The sequence below is a fragment of the Microplitis demolitor genome, chromosome 4 (genome assembly GCF_026212275.2).
Source record: "Microplitis demolitor isolate Queensland-Clemson2020A chromosome 4, iyMicDemo2.1a, whole genome shotgun sequence".
Classification (NCBI taxonomy): domain Eukaryota; kingdom Metazoa; phylum Arthropoda; class Insecta; order Hymenoptera; family Braconidae; genus Microplitis; species Microplitis demolitor.
This window is the reverse complement of record NC_068548.1, coordinates 17,056,434-17,077,502: the sequence shown is the minus strand read 5'-3', so window position 1 is coordinate 17,077,502 and position 21,069 is coordinate 17,056,434. Positions and strand designations below refer to the sequence as shown.

General features: G+C 31.0%; 1 protein-coding gene across 1 annotated transcript; it reads right to left on the bottom strand.

Moving 5' to 3' along the window:
- Positions 1-1,534: 1,534 nt before the first annotated feature.
- Positions 1,535-20,428, bottom strand: LOC103570572 (uncharacterized protein DDB_G0283357). The gene is made up of 13 exons (XM_053738435.1): positions 20,259-20,428; positions 19,072-19,250; positions 18,873-18,959; positions 18,622-18,793; positions 18,395-18,500; positions 16,990-17,122; positions 16,767-16,915; positions 16,637-16,677; positions 16,426-16,561; positions 16,229-16,339; positions 15,248-15,368; positions 6,490-6,600; positions 1,535-6,425 (listed from the first exon to the last, which is right to left on the bottom strand). The coding sequence occupies exons 1-13, from the start codon at positions 20,374-20,376 to the stop codon at positions 2,373-2,375; spliced, it is 5,517 nt and encodes a 1,838-aa protein (XP_053594410.1). The 5' UTR covers positions 20,377-20,428; the 3' UTR covers positions 1,535-2,372.
- Positions 20,429-21,069: the final 641 nt, after the last annotated feature.

The window sequence follows — 21,069 nt, the reverse complement described above, 5'->3', positions numbered from 1 at the left end:
ATATCTTTCAGTTAAAATGGTTCACCGTTGCGGGTAACACTATAATTTTGAGGGATGATCAAGTCCTTGATAGTAGTTGGACATACTGGAGTTTCATTATTAACTGTACAAATTCTTCTAACAGTTCGGTTTAACCCTGCTTAAAAAATCCGATAGATTCTTATAGCTGTATGTATAAGGCCTTATACTTAACTATAGCACTTCTCATAGAACTCATTCATTCTTATAAAATTTCTATAGGAATGTATGAGGATCTATTGGATTCTATGAGATTTTCTAAACAGGGAAGTCACGACGATTAGATAATTCATCTGATGAGGCATTATATACGTTAGCAATAGCAGAAGCAACAACAGTAGCTGTAGGCTCTTTACTTCTTTTCGCTTTGTATCGCATTTTTGCCATCGCAGATAATATTTCTACTTTAGCAGATTCAGCAGCGTGGTTATGGTTAGTGAAAGATGTAACATTACCTAAGTATAAAATATGTAAAATAATGTGATGCACAAATTCTAAATAAAATTATATTTATTAAATAACAGACTAATTAAACTAATTATTTTTTATTTTGGTGTTTGTTCTACAAATAGAACGGCATTCGCCACCATTGTAATAAATACAACGCCATTGATGATCTTCAGGTCCCGCGCGGTAATACCGATAAATATATTTGTTATGCACTAAGTTATAACCATCTTTTTGATTTTTAATTAAATTGAGCGGCATGTTTAAAAAAATATTACAATAAAAAAATACAATTATATAATTAAAAATCTCATTCAATCATATAAAATAATGAATTATTATTAATATAACCTCTAAAAATACACTTGTTGCCTGAAAGTTAAGACTAATACTATATTATAAGAGAAGCAGTTCAGAATAACATTATAATAAACATGCTGCCATCTACAATATCATGAATATAATTATACTATTTCTCGATTTGAACAGATGAAAACATGTGATAAATTCAGTGCTGCCAGAACGTGCGATATTTTTACCCCCTCCTGAGATGAAATAGCATTGAGTGTAATGACAGGAGGGGGTAAAAATATCGCACGTTCTGGCAGCACTGGATAAATTCGATATTTGAGAATTATTAACCCGAGACATACAAGCTTAATACATTTTTGTCATGAGATTTTTTTGCGTTGAGATATTTTAAATGAGATACTTTGACTGAAATGTTTTGGGCTGAGATATAAAAAGCGGTTACCGTTTTTTTGTTTTCCACTCAAACCAATGTTTACTATTATAATTATAATCTTATGTAAAAAAAGAATTTTTCATGCAAGTATACAATATATATTTAGTATAAATTATTAAATAAAATAATAAGATGGCTAAAGACAAACATTTGATTACATATACTCAGTGACTCAGTCGAATACCCATGAATTGATGAAAGAATTACATTTATAATTTAAATCTATAATTTATTTATAAATATAGCTCAAATTAGTTGATAACATAATCATTTATAATATATAAATACAAAATATTGATTGGGTATAGTAAAGTAAAATGTTAGTTAAGTATTATTATAAAGTTTATTTTTAGTCTCACGTAGTAAAAATGACAGTTTACATAACCTAATCAAAAAACATTCATGTTCAAAAGATACTTAGTTAATAAAAAATGAATTGATCTATTATTTTGTGTTTAAAATCTCTGAAATGGATAGTTGTCTCAAATCAAAATTACAAAGTATTAATTGTTACACTAATTATCATTATCGGTGTATTAATTCAAATGGTACCCTAACGAATCCAAATAACAGTAAATTAACGTAAATTACTACATTCCACCATGAAATATCGATGCACCGTAAGTTACGGTGAATTTCCATAACTTACGATATCTTTACTATGGTTCACGGTAAATTTACCGTAATTTTCAGTGGGTTTACCGGAATTCACCGTAAAATTACAGTAGATAACGATGACCCTCGAAAAAATTCTAAGGTAAATTTATCGCACAATACGATAAATTTACAGTAAATTAAAGTACCATTAACAGAACAGGAGATGTTAACTACAATATTAAACATATGATTTCAGTAAGCGAAAAAAATACACTTTACAGATCGGAAAGCTGGAAAAAACGCATTGTAGCTCAATAGTATGATTTGGTACTTAAAAACTGCTTCATTCAAAATTGCTACTGATATTTTTACAACAAGAGTGAACATCAAAATAATACTTGGAAAACATATGAGGGTGTTCGATGGAATTGCTTGTAATAGAATTTATAACATGTTGACACTTAATAACGATATTAAATACGAGTGAGTTTATTTTACAATCTAAAACTGAGAAAAATATTAATTTTCATAATAGAATGTTATATAGACCTTAAATATCACCGGATTATAACTGGTTAATATTATTATTTGTCTCATTGCCACTACTAGCTGTTGCACCTGGAGGATCCTGCTGCTGACCAGGTTGTGTTCGATTTCCACTATTATCTGTTGAACCTTGACCACTCTGCTGTTGACCGAGATGTGTTTGATTTTCACTATTATCTGTTGAGCTTTCAACATCATGCTGCTGACCAGGTTGTGTTTGATTTTCACTATTATCTGTTGAGCTTTCAACATCATGCTGCTGACCAGGTTGTGTTCGATTTTCACTATTATCTGTTGAGCTTTCAACATCATGCTGCTGACCAGCTTGTGTTCGATTTACACTATTATCTGTTGAGCTTTCAACATCATGCTGCTGACCAGGTTGTGTTCGATTTTTACTATTATCTGTTGAGCTTTCAACATCATGCTGCTGACCAGCTTGTGTTCGATTTTTACTATTATCTGTTGAGCTTTCAACATCATGCTGCTGAACAGGTTGTGTTCGATTTACACTATTATCTGTTGAGCTTTCAACATCATGCTGCTGACCAGGTTGTGTTCGATTTTCACTATTATCTGTTGAGCTTTCAACATCATGCTGCTGACCAGCTTGTGTTCGATTTTTACTATTATCTGTTGAGCTTTCAACATCATGCTGCTGAGCAGGTTGTGTTCGATTTACACTATTATCTGTTGAGCTTTCAACATCATGCTGCTGACCAGGTTGTGTTTGATGTTCACTATTATCTGTTGAGCTTTCAACATCATGCTGCTGACCAGGTTGTGTTTGATGTTCACTATTATCTGTTGAGCTTTCAACATCATGCTGCTGACCAGCTTGTGTTCGATTTACACTATTATCTGTTGAGCTTTCAACATCATGCTGCTGACCAGGTTGTGTTCGATTTTTACTATTATCTGTTGAGCTTTCAACATCATGCTGCTGACCAGCTTGTGTTCGATTTTTACTATTATCTGTTGAGCTTTCAACATCATGCTGCTGAGCAGGTTGTGTTCGATTTACACTATTATCTGTTGAGCTTTCAACATCATGCTGCTGACCAGGTTGTGTTCGATTTTCACTATTATCTGTTGAGCTTTCAACATCATGCTGCTGACCAGCTTGTGTTCGATTTTTACTATTATCTGTTGAGCTTTCAACATCATGCTGCTGAGCAGGTTGTGTTCGATTTACACTATTATCTGTTGAGCTTTCAACATCATCCTGCTGACCAGGTTGTGTTTGATGTTCACTATTATCTGTTGAGCTTTCAACATCATGCTGCTGACCAGGTTGTGTTTGATGTTCACTATTATCTGTTGAGCTTTCAACATCATGCTGCTGACCAGGTTGTGTTCGATTTTCACTATTATCTGTTGAGCTTTCAACATCATGCTGCTGACCAGGTTGTGTTTGATGTTCACTATTATCTGTTGAGCTTTCAACATCATGCTGCTGAACAGGTTGTGTTCGATTTACACTATTATCTGTTGAGCTTTCAACATCATGCTGCTGACCAGGTTGTGTTCGATTTTCACTATTATCTGTTGAGCTTTCAACATCATGCTGCTGACCAGCTTGTGTTCGATTTTTACTATTATCTGTTGAGCTTTCAACATCATGCTGCTGAGCAGGTTGTGTTCGATTTACACTATTATCTGTTGAGCTTTCAACATCATGCTGCTGACCAGGTTGTGTTTGATGTTCACTATTATCTGTTGAGCTTTCAACATCATGCTGCTGACCAGGTTGTGTTTGATGTTCACTATTATCTGTTGAGCTTTCAACATCATGCTGCTGACCAGCTTGTGTTCGATTTATACTATTATCTGTTGAGCTTTCAACATCATGCTGCTGACCAGCTTGTGTTCGATTTTTACTATTATCTGTTGAGCTTTCAACATCATGCTGCTGAACAGGTTGTGTTCGATTTACACTATTATCTGTTGAGCTTTCAACATCATGCTGCTGACCAGGTTGTGTTCGATTTTCACTATTATCTGTTGAGCTTTCAACATCATGCTGCTGACCAGCTTGTGTTCGATTTTTACTATTATCTGTTGAGCTTTCAACATCATGCTGCTGAGCAGGTTGTGTTCGATTTACACTATTATCTGTTGAGCTTTCAACATCATGCTGCTGACCAGGTTGTGTTTGATGTTCACTATTATCTGTTGAGCTTTCAACATCATGCTGCTGACCAGGTTGTGTTTGATGTTCACTATTATCTGTTGAGCTTTCAACATCATGCTGCTGACCAGCTTGTGTTCGATTTACACTATTATCTGTTGAGCTTTCAACATCATGCTGCTGACCAGGTTGTGTTCGATTTTTACTATTATCTGTTGAGCTTTCAACATCATGCTGCTGACCAGCTTGTGTTCGATTTTTACTATTATCTGTTGAGCTTTCAACATCATGCTGCTGAGCAGGTTGTGTTCGATTTACACTATTATCTGTTGAGCTTTCAACATCATGCTGCTGACCAGGTTGTGTTCGATTTTCACTATTATCTGTTGAGCTTTCAACATCATGCTGCTGACCAGCTTGTGTTCGATTTTTACTATTATCTGTTGAGCTTTCAACATCATGCTGCTGAGCAGGTTGTGTTCGATTTACACTATTATCTGTTGAGCTTTCAACATCATCCTGCTGACCAGGTTGTGTTTGATGTTCACTATTATCTGTTGAGCTTTCAACATCATGCTGCTGACCAGGTTGTGTTTGATGTTCACTATTATCTGTTGAGCTTTCAACATCATGCTGCTGACCAGGTTGTGTTCGATTTTCACTATTATCTGTTGAGCTTTCAACATCATGCTGCTGACCAGGTTGTGTTTGATGTTCACTATTATCTGTTGAGCTTTCAACATCTCGCTGCTGACCAGGTTGTGTTCGATTTACACTATTATCTGTTGAGCTTTCAACATCATGCTGCTGACCAGGTTGTGTTCGATTTTTACTATTATCTGTTGAGCTTTGAATATCATGCTGCTGACCAGGTTGTGTTTGATGTTCACTATTATCTGTTGAGCTTTCAACATCATGCTGCTGACCAGGTTGTGTTCGATTTTTACTATTATCTGTTGAGCTTTCAACATCATGCTGCTGACCAGCTTGTGTTCGATTTTTACTATTATCTGTTGAGCTTTCAACATCATGCTGCTGAGCAGGTTGTGTTCGATTTACACTATTATCTGTTGAGCTTTCAACATCATGCTGCTGACCAGGTTGTGTTCGATTTTCACTATTATCTGTTGAGCTTTCAACATCATGCTGCTGACCAGGTTGTGTTTGATGTTCACTATTATCTGTTGAGCTTTCAACATCATGCTGCTGACCAGGTTGTGTTTGATGTTCACTATTATCTGTTGAGCTTTCAACATCATGCTGCTGACCAGGTTGTGTTTGATGTTCACTATTATCTGTTGAGCTTTCAACATCATGCTGCTGACCAGGTTGTGTTCGATTTTCACTATCATCTGTTGAGCTTTCAACATCATGCTGCTGACCAGCTTGTGTTCGATTTACACTATTATCTGTTGAGCTTTCAACATCATGCTGCTGACCAGGTTGTGTTCGATTTTTACTATTATCTGTTGAGCTTTCAACATCATGCTGCTGACCAGCTTGTGTTCGATTTTTACTATTATCTGTTGAGCTTTCAACATCATGCTGCTGAGCAGGTTGTGTTCGATTTACACTATTATCTGTTGAGCTTTCAACATCATGCTGCTGACCAGGTTGTGTTCGATTTTCACTATTATCTGTTGAGCTTTCAACATCATGCTGCTGACCAGGTTGTGTTTGATGTTCACTATTATCTGTTGAGCTTTCAACATCATGCTGCTGACCAGGTTGTGTTTGATGTTCACTATTATCTGTTGAGCTTTCAACATCATGCTGCTGACCAGGTTGTGTTTGATGTTCACTATTATCTGTTGAGCTTTCAACATCATGCTGCTGACCAGGTTGTGTTTGATTTTCACTATTATCTGTTGAGCTTTGAACACCCTGCTCATTCAACTTCAGGATTGTTGTTAATTGCGTTGTAGTTGGAATTATCGGTATCTATTAGAATTCTAGAATTATTCTTGTTCACTATATTATTTATTTTGTCATTGACTTTACTAACCTGTTGATTACAATCTTGATATCTCAGAATATTCAGATCGTCTTTTATAAATCGTAAATTATCATTGTAGGAATACTCACATGTAATAGTTTTGTGACATTTGTCATTTTCCTAGATTGGGTCATAATGTTTTTATATTTTTGGGTCATTCCATATCAATGAGTTTGCGACAGTGACCCTCTCCAATTCATTTGGTTCACTTATATGCTTTTATGTATGTAGAAGGAAGTCCTCAACTAAATTATTAGCCTTGTATCTGTACCCCTTGCGGAGCTATCATTCTTGCTTAAAAAGGATAAAACTTAGACTATACTTATGATAATCTCACGTTAAGGGGGACAATTTTTTCTTATTTTTTAACAGTCTTTCTTGAAAAATATCAAAATCAGTCACAAAAAATGTTTGAATGCTTTTTGGCCATTTTTAGACAAAAATTTGTTTTCCGTTCCATGGGACACTTTTAATTTTCTAAAAAAAAAATTTACAAAATTCTATCTTGAGCATATTGATTTATTTTTGTCCGAAATTCACGTCATTTCTCCAAATAATCTTAAAGTATTTTCTTTAAGTAATATCAGGCAAGTACTATCGTTAATATCATAGTAGATTTGACAGTAATTAATCTGAATAATGCTATGTAACGGTTGATATGTTTAAATTTTAATTTTAAAAGATACAATTAATTGCGAAGGAAATATTAAAATTATACATTTTTGAGTAAGATATTACATTTTACATTAAGACTACTTGAAAAAAAGTAATGTTATGTATATTGAGACTATTTGAAGAAAATACGTGATCATAGAAGAAAAATAAATCAGAATAACATTTTAAAAAAAATTGTTTTCCAATTTATTCTACTAGAAGTTATTTGATGCCGATTTTGGGTTATGGCTCAAAAATTTTGTTTTTTAAAATAGAATTTTGTGAATTTCTTCCAAAAAAATCAAAAGTGTCCCATGGACCAAAAAACGAATTTTCGACTAAAAATGACCGACAAAGCATAACAAAATTTCTTGTTTCTGATTTTGAATGTTTTTTCAGTAAGACCATTGAAAATAAAAAAAAGCCCCCCCCCCAATACGTGAGATTATCATAACTTTAGTAAAAGTTTTATCCTTTCTAAGCGAAAATGATAATTCCGGAAAAGGTGGAGACAAACAGTTAAAATTTTAGCTGAAGACTTCTTTCTACATGTATGAAAACATATATAGATATCAAAAAATCGAAGAGGATTACTGTAACAATGTCGTAGAATTGACATAGGTTGACCAATTCGCAATGTATTTGAAAGTTATTTACTTCGTACAGGTCAATACACAGTACATGTTTCGATATTGCCTACTCTCAAAAAAAAAAAAATCTCGCAAACGATTGGCCCTGTGGGCCAGCCCCAAAAGTTTCCGCTTTTTTCGAGATTAAAGAGCTTGAAAACATTAATACGAATACATTTTTTAAAATTCCGTTGCTTCTCTAATTTTTATGAGCTTTTCATGTTCAGAATAGTTAAGTATTGTTTTAAAATTTGAGTCCTTAGAATCGAAAATAATTCATGAATAGGCGTTTTCATACTACCTTAGAAATGTAGTGCCGTCGAGCATAATACTCGAGTTTGGAATTTACCAACCGAACGAGAGTATTATTCTTGATGTTACTAGTTCTCGACGATATTTTATATAATAAATGCTCAAAATTAAAACGTCGTTAAATGCTTAACGTCGTCGTCATGCGGTCGCAATCATTTTAATAATTGTCTTCATAGAATTCAATGTTTTTTTTTTTGGTTCAGTTTATTTATTTATAAAATATTACTTAAATGTTTATTTATTTAATTAATTATTGAAAATAAAATTGAATACTTATTAATTTCATGGAAATGAATATAATACACTAGTCCCAAAAAATAAGGGATAGAAAAAAAATTCGAAATTTTTGGGTGATTTTGAACATGCTGTAACTCGGTGACAAATGATGATAAAGTGAAAATAAAAAAAGCAAATTGTAGCCTCAAGTTTCAAATTTTCAGATCTGGACCTCAAATTTTTTTATCATGCACAGTTCCGGAGTAATCTTAAGAAAACCCACGAAAAAAAAATTTCCAAACTTTTTGCTCGTCTTTCAACAAGTCTATGGGCTTCAATAAATTCTTCTGGATAATCTGACCCTAAGACTTTTTTAGAAAATTTTATGCCCTTTAATTTGGAAGCCTCAAAAAGTCTTTACGACAATTTGGCGCCGAGTTATCATTGATCAAAGCAAAAAAGTCCATTTTGGCTTTAATAATCAATAACTCCGGACGTATTGGTCGCACAGAGAATGGAACTAGAGTTTTGAAAACTAGAAAGCATTCTCTGTAAGACAAAATTAGTGGCTTTTGATGAAAAAATTTTTTTTTGAAGTGATAATGTTTATTAAAAAACAGGTGAAAATTCGCATAATTAAGGATATTCGGAAATCTTGCTATAACTTTGGATATAACGGATAAACAAAGAATATCGTCGTTTTTTTTTCAACCTTAAAGTGTCCTGAAAAAACCCTGAGAATTTCGAACCGCTGTGATTTTTTTTGTCTTAGTGTCCCGAAGCCTTAAATTGATCGATTTTGCCAAAAATCACCGTAATTGGTAGTTTATCGGTTTTTGTTCATTTTTTCGATTTCACAATATTTTTTTCATCAATAATCTTTATTTATTTGATTAAAAAGATTGATTATCAAAAAAAATTGAAAAAAAAAATTTGAAAAAATTTTTCTTTTCTTATTAGCGTTACCCAAAGCGTACCACACGGAGGTTGCTCGGTCGAATTTACGCTTCCTACATACATATTGACTGTAAAAAAACTGAGTAATTTTTTTAAGAATAATAATTCATTGCGGGTACAACAAAAAAATAAAATTTTGAAAAAAAAAATTTAAAAAAAAAAAAAATCAAAATTTTTTTTTTCAATTCTTTTTATTATCAATCTTTGATCAAATAAATAAAGATTATTGGTGAAAAAAACATTTTTAAATCGAAAAAAATGAACAAAAACCGATAAACTACGAATTACGGTGATTTTTGGCAAAATCGATAAATTTAAAGCTTCGGGACACTAAGACAAAAAAATCACAGCGCTTTGAAATTCTCAGGGTTTTTTCAGGATACTTTAAGGTTAAAAAAAAGGACGATATCCTTTGTTCATCCGTTATATCCAAAGTTATAGCAACATTTCCGAATATCTTTAATTATGCGAAGTTTCATCTGTTTTTTAATAAACATTATCACTTGTGATGAGTGCTTAATGAAAAGTGTATGAGGCCGAGGTTAGGCATTTAACGGCGTTTATTTTGAGCATGTATTATATGAAATATTTATTTACAATTATGATAAATAAAAAAAAAATAAAGTATATTTAGGTAAAACTCAATGCAAGCGATTAAAGTAAGAATTTAAATTATTAAGGAAACGGTGTTATTAAAACTTTTTCGTCGATTGCATTAGTTAAACTGAATAATGAGTTCCATTCCATTACATGGCGGTCAAAAAAGACCATAAGGACGAAGACTTAATATGATTTTGAATACATTTAAGTACATTATACTTTGATTTACTAGGGAAAAATGATATAAAATGATGTTTTCTTAACTTTTCGAGGTCGATATCATTTGAGCTAAAAAATCAATTTTGTTTTTTCGAGTTCTAAAGCTGATTAAATATTGGAATTGATCGCCTCAGTCGTTTTTAAAGTATTTAAAAAAAACTGTTTCTTAGCATTTCTTTCTTCTACGATATCTTTCGAACGAATCGTTAAGGCGGCAATCGACGCATATTGTTGATTTCTAGAGCTGATCAAATCAATGTTGAAATCAATCGATGGAGTCATTTCTGAGACATTTTAAAGAAACTAGAAAAAAAATATTTTTTTTCGTATTTCTTTTATAACTTAGAGCTTTATTGATCGATCAGAAATTCTCAGAAAAGTTCATGCCCAACAATCTCTTTCGATTGCCGGAAGAACTGTTCTGATCGGTCAATTAGTTTAAAAGTTCTAACAGTTTACAAACACACACACACACACGCGCGCGCGCGCGCACGCACACACGCGCATAGACATCAGCCTGAAAATGGTCAGAATAGCTTCTTAGGACCTCAAAACGTCGATATCTGATGAAAACTCGGTTTTCAAAATCGGACCGAAACAATAACTTCCCGAACGTTTGAAAATTTTAAATATTCTTGAGAATTATATAAGATCCCTGTTTAGGAAATCTCATAGAATCCAATAGTTTCTCATAAATTTCGATAAAGATTTTACAAGAATAAATAAGTTCTATGAGAAGTGCTATAGTTAAGTATGAGGCTTTATATTTACATCTATAAGAATCTATCAGATTTTTTAAGCAGGGATTCCACATCCTCATTGAACTCCATGTAAATTTGATCATGGCGTACGTTATGTCCAAAATTAGATTTGTTTACTTGGCCATGATATAAATCATTGATTTATGACTCAAAAACAATAAAATAGTCGATTCCAATACCGTTTAACTCTGCCTGAGTAATGATACTTTACCATTTCAGTGCACCGAGAAAAATTAACCGCTCTTCAAAAAAAAAAGTGACTTGTATGTTTTTTTTTAAATACAACCATTTAGGAAATATTAGCAAACTTACGAAATTATGAGTATTGTTTATTTATAATTTGATTATATTTTTAGAATTTTACAAGAAAAAACCGGAAATCCCACTAAATACCAAGTTTGTTTTAAACTTCTTTTCTGTACAAACGAATTCACTGGTGTACTGATATAATGATGCTCTATTGAAGCCAAGTAAAGTATCTAGTCTGTAAACACAAACATGGATACTTATTTTTGGGTAGGTGTTGTCGGCCAGTGCTCTTGAAAACGATTGATAGATTTTTAATTGATTTGTTTATGATTCATAAAACTTTTTAAATGAATTTTTTATGAACGAAGGAGAATCAAAAGCGAATCATCGTCCATGACTATTGTTGCCGAGAATTAGAAACTTTGAATAGAGAAGTCAGAACAGCTTAGAGACAACTAAAAATGCAAAAGAAAATAAACAAACATGGCAAGAATGTAAGAACATTAAAAGAAATCTAAGGAGAATGTAGGAGAATCAAAAAAATAATTTTAAGAAATTGAGGGAACCAAAAGAAAACTAATACTTCGACTCAGGTATGAATAATAGCAATGATATTATAGCAACAAATTTGAATTTAAATTATTCAAAAACTTTATCTGTTGCGACAAAATTATAATGCTACGTAACAAATCTCTTAGGAGCATGGGGGTCTGGTCATTTGTTACGATTTGTTACATACCAGGGGGGAGGGGTCTAAAAAATCTTCAAAATGTGTTACATAATTTATGGATGTTCCCTAAAATCATGCAAATTCTCAAAAAGAAATTTTTTTAATGAATATAAGTAATTTTATATTATATCGTAAGATGGACGGTGGCAATAGAAAGGTCTTTCTAAGAGTTATAAATAATTTTTAAACTCTTTCAATAGTGAAAATCAGCATATTTATGTTATTTCAGTATTTTTAAAGTGTACAACAGTACGTATAACATTTTGTTGCAAGTAGTTTGGATGTTATCTGCCTCTCTTTGCTAGTATAGTGTCTAGCTGAAGTCCAGAGCACTGTTTGACGCCAGTGCGTACTAGTAAGAGACGTAGTCTAAGGCAAGAGTGCGTTAACATAGCCTTACTGAAGAGTCTGTTAACGTACTTAAGATGAAACTACAAACATTATGACAAATAGGCATATACCTTAAGTTTTGATGGTTGACTTAAGCGTCAATACATACACTGAGAGAACAATTTATTCGAGCCAAATAAACTTTGTTTCAGACAAATAAATCCCATATTTGAATGAACCCAATCAGTATTTATTTGAGACAAAGATATGGATCATTTGAATGCAATATTGATTTGTTTGTAGTTAACAAATCTTTATTTGAAATTTTTCTTCAACCAAGATTTGTTAACTATAAACGAATATATATTTGAATGAAATAAATGATTTTGTTCAGTCAAATAAATCTATTTATTTGGGTCAAATAAATTGTTCTCTCAGTGTAAAATGAAATGAAATATATGTCGAATAGTACAGTGTAGCACGGAACTGAAAAATAACAAGGAAAACCGCTACATCAAGCATAATTTATACACAGAAAAATAGGATTACTTGAATTAAAAAATTTACGTTCTTCCCAAATTTTTTCTTGAATCAAGCTCACATTTTGTTTTTGATTAAAACAACAAAAAAATTTCGATTCAGAAGCTTATTTCTTTACTGAATAAATAACTATCTCAATTCAAGAATAAAATTATTTAGCTTGAGAAACTTTTGTATTTATTCAGAAACATTTCAGACTTATCTCAAGTATTTTTTTTCTAGGTTTAAAGTATTTAGATTTTTGATTCCAGTATTTTTTTCTTGGCTTAAAATATTTTAGTTTTTGACTCGAGTATTTTTTTTCTTGGCTTAAAATAATTTAGTTTTCGACTCAAGTACTTTTGGTCTTGGTTTAAAAAAATTTAATTTGTGACTTAAGTATTTTTTTCTCTTGGTTTAAAGTAATTTGATTCTCGGCCCACGTATTTTTTTTCTTGATTTAAAGTGATTTGATTCTCAGCCCAAGTAATTTTTATCGAGGTTTTTCAAGAAATAATTTTTTTTGGTTAAAAAAATTTATCTTTTCTACGGGTCTTATTTAACCCTCTGGAGGGTTGAATGGTATTGTTTCAACCTTCCATAGAGAAGGAATTTTAATTTTTTTGACATATGGTGGGACTCTAACTGCCGACCCTTCGTATTGAGAACAGTAGTCATGTGCTTCAGACCACTCGGCCACCACGCGCATTTAAAAGTGGAAATTTATTCTCTTACTTAAAGCTATTCAGTACTATATGTATTCAAGACTAAGCTAAAAAAAAATTATTTTATTGACCACTAAAAGTTTCAAAGAGTTCAATATTTATAATAAAAAAAATTTTGCCTTCATTTGTAAATCATCAAGGTTTCTTAATTTAGGAATATTTTATTTTCAATTATAATAAGGAATAAATATTTATTATTAAAATTTTAATTCAGATGATGTTCTCTTAATTTTTTGATATAGTTTTAAATTCAATTAATGCAGTTTTGAAAAAAAAAAAAGTTATATAATTCTTAAAAATAATTATAACAATATTTATGAAATAATTATTATTTTTCTTTTTAAATTTCATCTCCTTAACCTTACAACGAGGACAAAATTTTCATTTCTTGTGTAGGAGTGACAAAGATAGAGATAGAGTAGTGAAAAAAGAGTGGGAGAACCTCTGCGTGAATCCAAGAGAAAACTTTTTTGGCTTAAGCCCGCAGTACTCTTGGTTCGAGATTTGTATTTTAGTTCGAGTTGTCACTGTTTATTGATTCAGAACATCGCGTTACTTTATTCAACATTATAACTTTCTTGTACTGAACATTTATATTTTTTGGTGAAAGTAATAAATATATTACAATAAGGAACAATGTTTATTAAATCAAGAAATTTAAATTATTCAACTAAATAACTCAACTGTTGAATCAATCTTTGAAAATTTATTGAGTCAAAAATATTTTTTCTTTTTTTAAGACTTAAAATCCAACGAATTTTCTTACTTCCCTCAAGAAAATCTCGATTTCCATTCTATGTCCTCAAAAGTTTCTTGGGTCAAGAAAAATTACTTTGAACCAAATAATTTTTTTTTCTGTGTACCTTTGGTATATACTCATAACTTACTAAGGCTTAAATAACACCAAATTAAGTGATTACATCTTCAATCCGCTGACAAATGCCAGAGAATGAAATTGGTCTCGCGGCAATTTGTCTATTTTCGGATTTTTGCTTGATAAGAATTATTGGAGCCGTGAAAGTACACAATTACCCCCAACTTTTCAGGATTTTTTCATTTTGATAGACACAGCAAATTTACACCAATAACTCAGCAGAAGGAAAAAAAAAGAAACAAGCTGAAGAACTCACATGATAAAAATTTTGGGGGGATCATTTTGCCTCAATGCTTTATTTTCCTTCAGTGGCCCATTTTGCCTCAATGTACTATTTAGCCCCCCCCCCCCCCAACATTTTTCAGGTTAAAAATTTTGGGGGGCCCATTTTGCCCCCATATATTTCGAGGCATCCAAAATTTTAGTGGGGCCCATATTGCTCCCTACCTCACCCTACAAATATTATGATCGGACGATTTTTAATCGCTAGCTGCTAAAGAAAATAATCGCTAGCAGCTAGCGATTATTTTTTTCAGTGTGCGTCGAATGCCACCTCAAACTTCAGTTTATTAGTTCGAAAAATATCGGCAATGATAAATTAAATCAAAATCTGGTTAACGATTAGCCTTGCGGGCCAGTCCCAAAACTTCCCGCAGTTTCCGAAAACAATGGCATACAGAAGTATTTCGAGCTCAAAGACGTCAAAAATGTATTCACAGCAGTGTTTTCGAGCTCAAGAAAATTCACTGATTCATCCTGTGAGCCGAGTGATCACGTTAATTCACTATTTGAATCAGAGATCGCTTGATTCACTGATTGAATCAGTGAAATCCAACTGATTTATTTTAAAAGAGTATGATAAAAAAAAAGTTTGAGTGAAATCACAAATTTTCGTGAGCTAGGTTCTTTAATACGAAATACATGTATCCGAAATGTATTACCTTTAGAAAATCTATTGTTTCAGTAAACATAATTTTATATAAATAACTTACTCGTTGATGAGTCGATTCAGAATCATGACAATAACATTGATCATCATTCATTGATTGTAGAGTCCCATTTAAGAACTGAACTGATCGATCCTTGTTAATTAAAAAACAGCTATCTCGTGACCTGAAATAAGCTTTAGTAAAAGAAGTAATAATGGCTATTTTAACGAATTGAATCTATTCAAAATTAAATTTTCATAAATGTAACCTAAACTATTACTTTTAGTTAGATGAGTAAATAATTGGCCGGGGTAGTTATGATATACTGTAAACAATTTGGAGTAAATTCGGAGTAAATATTGATTTTATTTCAATCCACATTTACTCCCTTTCGAAGTGAATTTCATTCCAAGATAAATAAAAAATCATCTGCTCCACATTCACTCCGGATTTAATCCGAATTTACTCCCCAACTTTTTTACAGTGTAAATGCAAAAAATTATAAGTACATCTCATGTTTCATTCAAAAGGTGTGTAATTTGATTTGTTCTTTAAGCATCAAACGTAAATTTACTTTACTTGTTAGCATATAAACTATCAATCATAATAGTTAAAGTCACATATTTTCAATTTAGAATCCGAGCCAAGATTAAAATCGTACAACTTAGTTACACTTAGAACGAAATAGTAAAATTATTTCAAAAGCATTTTGTTATTACTGAAAATTATTTGAATGCCAAAAGACATAATATACAAATTCACAGCCCCTATACATAAATGTACAGGGCATTAAGGGAATTACTAAGTGGACTATCCGACATGTATCTATCCGACAAGAGGTAATATATGTGATTTGTATACTATAAAGTTTGTATACAAGTGCTGAAAATGGATTAAAGCATAGCTTATTGGATAATAACTATTTTCTGTTTTTAGCATCATTAAATTGCGAATAAATTATTATTGTAAAACCTAAATTTTGAGTTGAATAGCTATATATATATGTATTACAATAATATATTGATTAAAGAAAAAAATTCGAACCAATCAAAAGAAGGTCGTTTGAAGATTGTCAAATTTTCAACAATACGATGACCACATTCTTTAGAATAATTTCTAGAGGTTGATTTTTCTTCATATCCTTGGCTAACCATGCTAGAAATTAATTTAACATCACTTTAGTATCTAGTGATTACTCAACTTCATTAATTAATAAATTAGTAACAATCAAACTTGCTCACAGATTATTTATAGCTCTTGCAGTACTAGGAAACGATTTATAATAAGCATCATCAAAAATAATAGTTACTGGATGTTTACAATTACAATTATTGAGTTTTGCATTATAAATACCTTCTTTAGGATAAATTGATAAACCTAAAATATGATAATTTACTTATTATAATATTTACATCATAGTTTAATAAAAAAAATTTAGTTAATAAACAATACATTTGGCATCAGAATTATTCTGTCCAGTTGTTAATTTATGACTGCAAAATAAAAATATTTTCGTTACTTTATGTAATTAATACATTTCTTTACTTCTAAATCACGTTTTTAAAAAATATTATAATAGTACTTTGTTAAATAAATTAAATAATCATAAGAGTTATGCATAAATTTAGTTTCTTCTGAACTAAAATATTGTGACATATTGTTTAGAGTCTCAAGTGGATGTATCTTAGATTTCGTCTTATCCAATTGAATAAATGGTAATGTATTCTCATCCTGCAATTAATTATAGATTATATGAGAAACAAAATAATCCAAAAAATATACATAACTCCATAATTGATACCAACCATTTCAAATATTATTCCAACTGGACTAAATATGAATGCTGGATCTCGACTTTCATAAAACATCATTTCTACAGAGCTTATATGACTTAATACATACGAAGCAGCTGCCATAGATTTAGAAGTATTATGCAGGCTTAAAAAAATTTGCGTAAGTACAATGTGTATAGAAGTATAGAAGCTTACATTTTAATGATAAATCCCTGGCAGACCCGAATTACGATAAATCACGGTATCTACCGTAATTTATGGTATACAGAAAAATTATGGTATTTTACGGTAATTACTGAAATTTACGGTATTCGGAATAATCACAGTATTTTACGGTAAAATATCGTCATTTCTGGTAAAAATACAGTATTTAACGGTAAAATACAGTATATTTTACGGTAGCCCTACGATATTGTACATTATAAGTACGGTATTTCACAGCAGAAGTACGGTATTTTTACCATGCATTTGCAGGAAAAGAGTGGTAATTTCCCTAAAATTGTGGCAAGACTGCTGAGCTTCACAGTAAAGTGAAGTATTACACTGTTAAAACTGTATACATAAAAAACATACGATGCATGCTTACTGTAAAAATGCTGCTCTAAGAGAAAAATTTATTTGAGCCAAATTAAAAGATTTATTTGATTGAAAGAAAAATTTAATTGAATAAAATCGCGTTACTAAAAACAAAAGGGCGTATCTCAAAATATACGCCCTTTTGGTTTTAAGAAATAATTTTTTTAAAGTCATAAGGGCATATCCTGTTTTTTCGATTTATTATTAATTATAAGTCAGAGTAAGAAATAAATTGCCAGGTTAATGAAAATTATCACTCCACAATTTAATTTATAAAATTTATATTATTCATTTAAGTGAAAATATGAAGAAAAAATTAATTCATCAGGGCATTTGTAATTAAAACCAAAAGGGCGTATAATAAAAAAAATTTTCTTATACGCCCTTTTGGTTTTTGTAACACGAAATGCTTTCGTCAAATTGACTGAACAAAATCATTTATTTCATTTAAATATATATTTGTTTATAGTTAGCACATCTTTGTTGAAAAAAAATTACACTACGGCTGATGACCCTACAATCACTACCATCGAAATACAGATTTGTTAATTATTAACAAATCTTTATTTCATTCAAATAAACCGTATCTTTGTCTTAGAACAATAAATTTATTTATTTAAATAAATGTTGATAGGGTTCATTAAAATATAGGATTTATTTGGCTGAAATAAATTTTATTTGGTTCAAAAATTATTCTCTCAATGCGCAAGTTATACGGTAACTTTTCGTGTTTTTACAGTAAATTTCGGCCAAATACGGTAAATTACCTTGATTCGGATCCGTTCGAGGATTAAAAAAAAACTACTTTTATGAGTTATGGGAGTGTAAATTTTATACTTACAGAAATCGACTCAATTTAGCACTAAGATCATAAGAAACAATTATAAATAACTCTGGATACAAAGTTTTATTGGTGCTGTTATTAAGGTGTGGTATCTGTATATAATCTAAACATAATATTGTTAAATTTTATCGGAATTATTAATTGTAAAATAATTATATGCATGTTTTTTAATGTCGTTCATAATTTCATTATAAGCATATTGCAATTAAATTAAATTTACTCACTTGATTCTGAATCTCTCAGGAGGCTGTTTGTGATATTTCTTGTTTCTTTGAAAATTGTGTTACTACTTGATTTTTTACGCTTGGTTATAAAAGTTCCATTCACGTGATGAATTTGATTCAATGATTCTATCGGTAAACCAGAAATTATATATTCAATTCCAATAATTCCATGCTACAGAACGTATTGACTCATTATATAATGTAACTAACGAATTTTTTATCTCATGTTAAAAAAATTAATTGAACTTTACCAATAATCCAGTATTATGAAAATACGTAACTGCGGACAGTTTTGCTTGATTTTGGTATAATGTGAAATTCTTAAGTTCATTCATTTCCTAAAGCAATCAATATTAAGATTAGTATTATTTCTGAAGACTGATATGTAAAAGAAAATATAAAACGAATTAAATAGTAAAAAATTTTATTTCATTCTATTTGATTACATACATTTTGTTGTTTCTCGTAGAGAACTTTAGATGAATTTTCATGATTTATACTTGCAGTCCATATTTGTAAATTATTGTTTTCGACTGTTCTTTTAGAATGTAAAATTGTGGAAATCACTGTATCTTTGTCTTTAAATTTAATTTCTATTTCAGAAAAAATGACTTCACGGATGTGGCTTTCTATACAATCAAGAAATTAGTATTATATTAGTATTAGTAAGGGTTTTATTCGGGTTTTGTAAGCTGGTATAAAAAAATTATTTGATCCACTCTAATGTAAGTAATGAAATATCCAATGAACTGAAAAATTCGTGATCGTAATTTGTCAAAATATACGAAATAAGAATATCTGTAACTGTACAACAAAATGGGGTTCTATAATATAATAACGATAAAGCTGTATTAGTCAATCGTAACAGGACTGTACCGTGGTCCCAAGCTTGATTAATTTGGTTAATTAATTCTAGTCAACCGAGTAAAATATGCTTGGCTCATTGCATATTATGAAAATATATCAAAAATTCACTATACCATTCCAAATTTTTTCAGGTAACTCCCTTGCAGGAGCTGCCAGAGTTGAACGACGGAGCCCTACTTGGCCCAGCACTGACTCTAGTTTGGCACACCTATATTGGCCCATGCTTGGTTCAAGATTCGGTACTCAGTCCTGGCCGTTACAATGATTACCCAGGCTTGGGCCAAGGCTGGGTAACCTAGTCTTGGTCATTCAATGGTAACCCAGGCTTGGGCCAAGGTAGGATTACCCGAGTTTGGCTATATTTATGGTTTAATAAATAGGTCATATAAATGTATCAGTTCAACATTAGTAGGTTTGTCAAGTAGCTACTGTTTGGACTCATCAATCAGAAGGATGACAGTTCGTGCCCAGAGCCGAGCAGAATTTTCACCGATTTTTTTTTTCACATCATTTACCTCACTTAGATAGTTTAAACGTTATTGATCATAAATTCTATGAGGTTAATAATAATAAATTTTTTTTTTAATTAAATTTATCCGTTTTCTCGATGTATGGGCCGTCTTCTTACACCAATATAATTTTATTTTAACACCGGGCGGAGTTAAAATGAGTTCATTTCTAACAACGCTCTTTTTACAATGTAGGAATTAAACCTATATTGATAGGTGTTTTATTTTATAATATTAGAGAAAAGTTTGTATTTTACTTACTTAACTTCTCTGGAGATTGATGTAAAGCTTTGGAATAAACACTGATAATATCAGAAGTAAAAAATAACATAGTTATACAATGAACCCAAAACTTATTATTTTTATGTATGTCAACCATCGTTTTATTAGAATAATCGATAGTGTTACAAGTAAAACTTGATGAAAATTTGTAAAGTGAAGTTATAAAATAGCCAGCTTATATACCTTATTATACAATTTTTACAAAAATGCGGAAATATTATCAAAGTTTTTATACACAGTCACGTTTAAAAATTCTTGAAAATAACCGTCATCCTTTCAAATATCTACACGTGTCACAAATATATCACAAAGCGATAATTTTATCTATTTACGCAAACTATAACCAATCAAATTTTTACTAGTTATAAAAAAAAAAATATTTGTTATTAATAAGATGAAAAATTATTGTTATTCAATATTATTTTAAATTTATACAATTTTTTCTGATTTATCTATAAATAAATATTTCATACATTTTTAACTTCCCACTAAGAAAGTTGAAAATTTTCAAAAAAAATAAATTATTGGTTTCGGTCCGATTTTCGAAAATCAAATTTCTATCAAATCTGGACGTTTTGGGGTTCTAGGAAGCTATTCTGACTAATTTCAAGATGATGTCCAAGTGTATGTATGTGTGTATGTATACGTACGTATGTTTGTAACTATTCTGTAACTTTTGAATGGATGAACCGATTTGGCTTTTTGAAGTCGCGTTTGAAGCGACTCATTAATTCCAACAGTTTGTAAGAAATTGAGCATAATCGGTAAAACATGTTCGGAGATATTTTAA

What these genes read in the sequence shown, in the direction of transcription:
- LOC103570572 (XM_053738435.1), bottom strand. Translation starts at nt 20,376, where the DNA reads ATGGTTGACATACATAAAAATAATAAGTTTTGGGTTCATTGTATAACT. An exon ending in TATTTAATTTATTTAACAAA is followed by an intron (nt 16,678 to 16,766) that starts GTACTATTATAA and finishes TTTATTTTGCAG; the next exon opens with TCATAAATTAACAACTGGAC. An exon ending in ATCAAGATTGTAATCAACAG is followed by an intron (nt 6,426 to 6,489) that starts GTTAGTAAAGTC and finishes GAATTCTAATAG; the next exon opens with ATACCGATAATTCCAACTAC.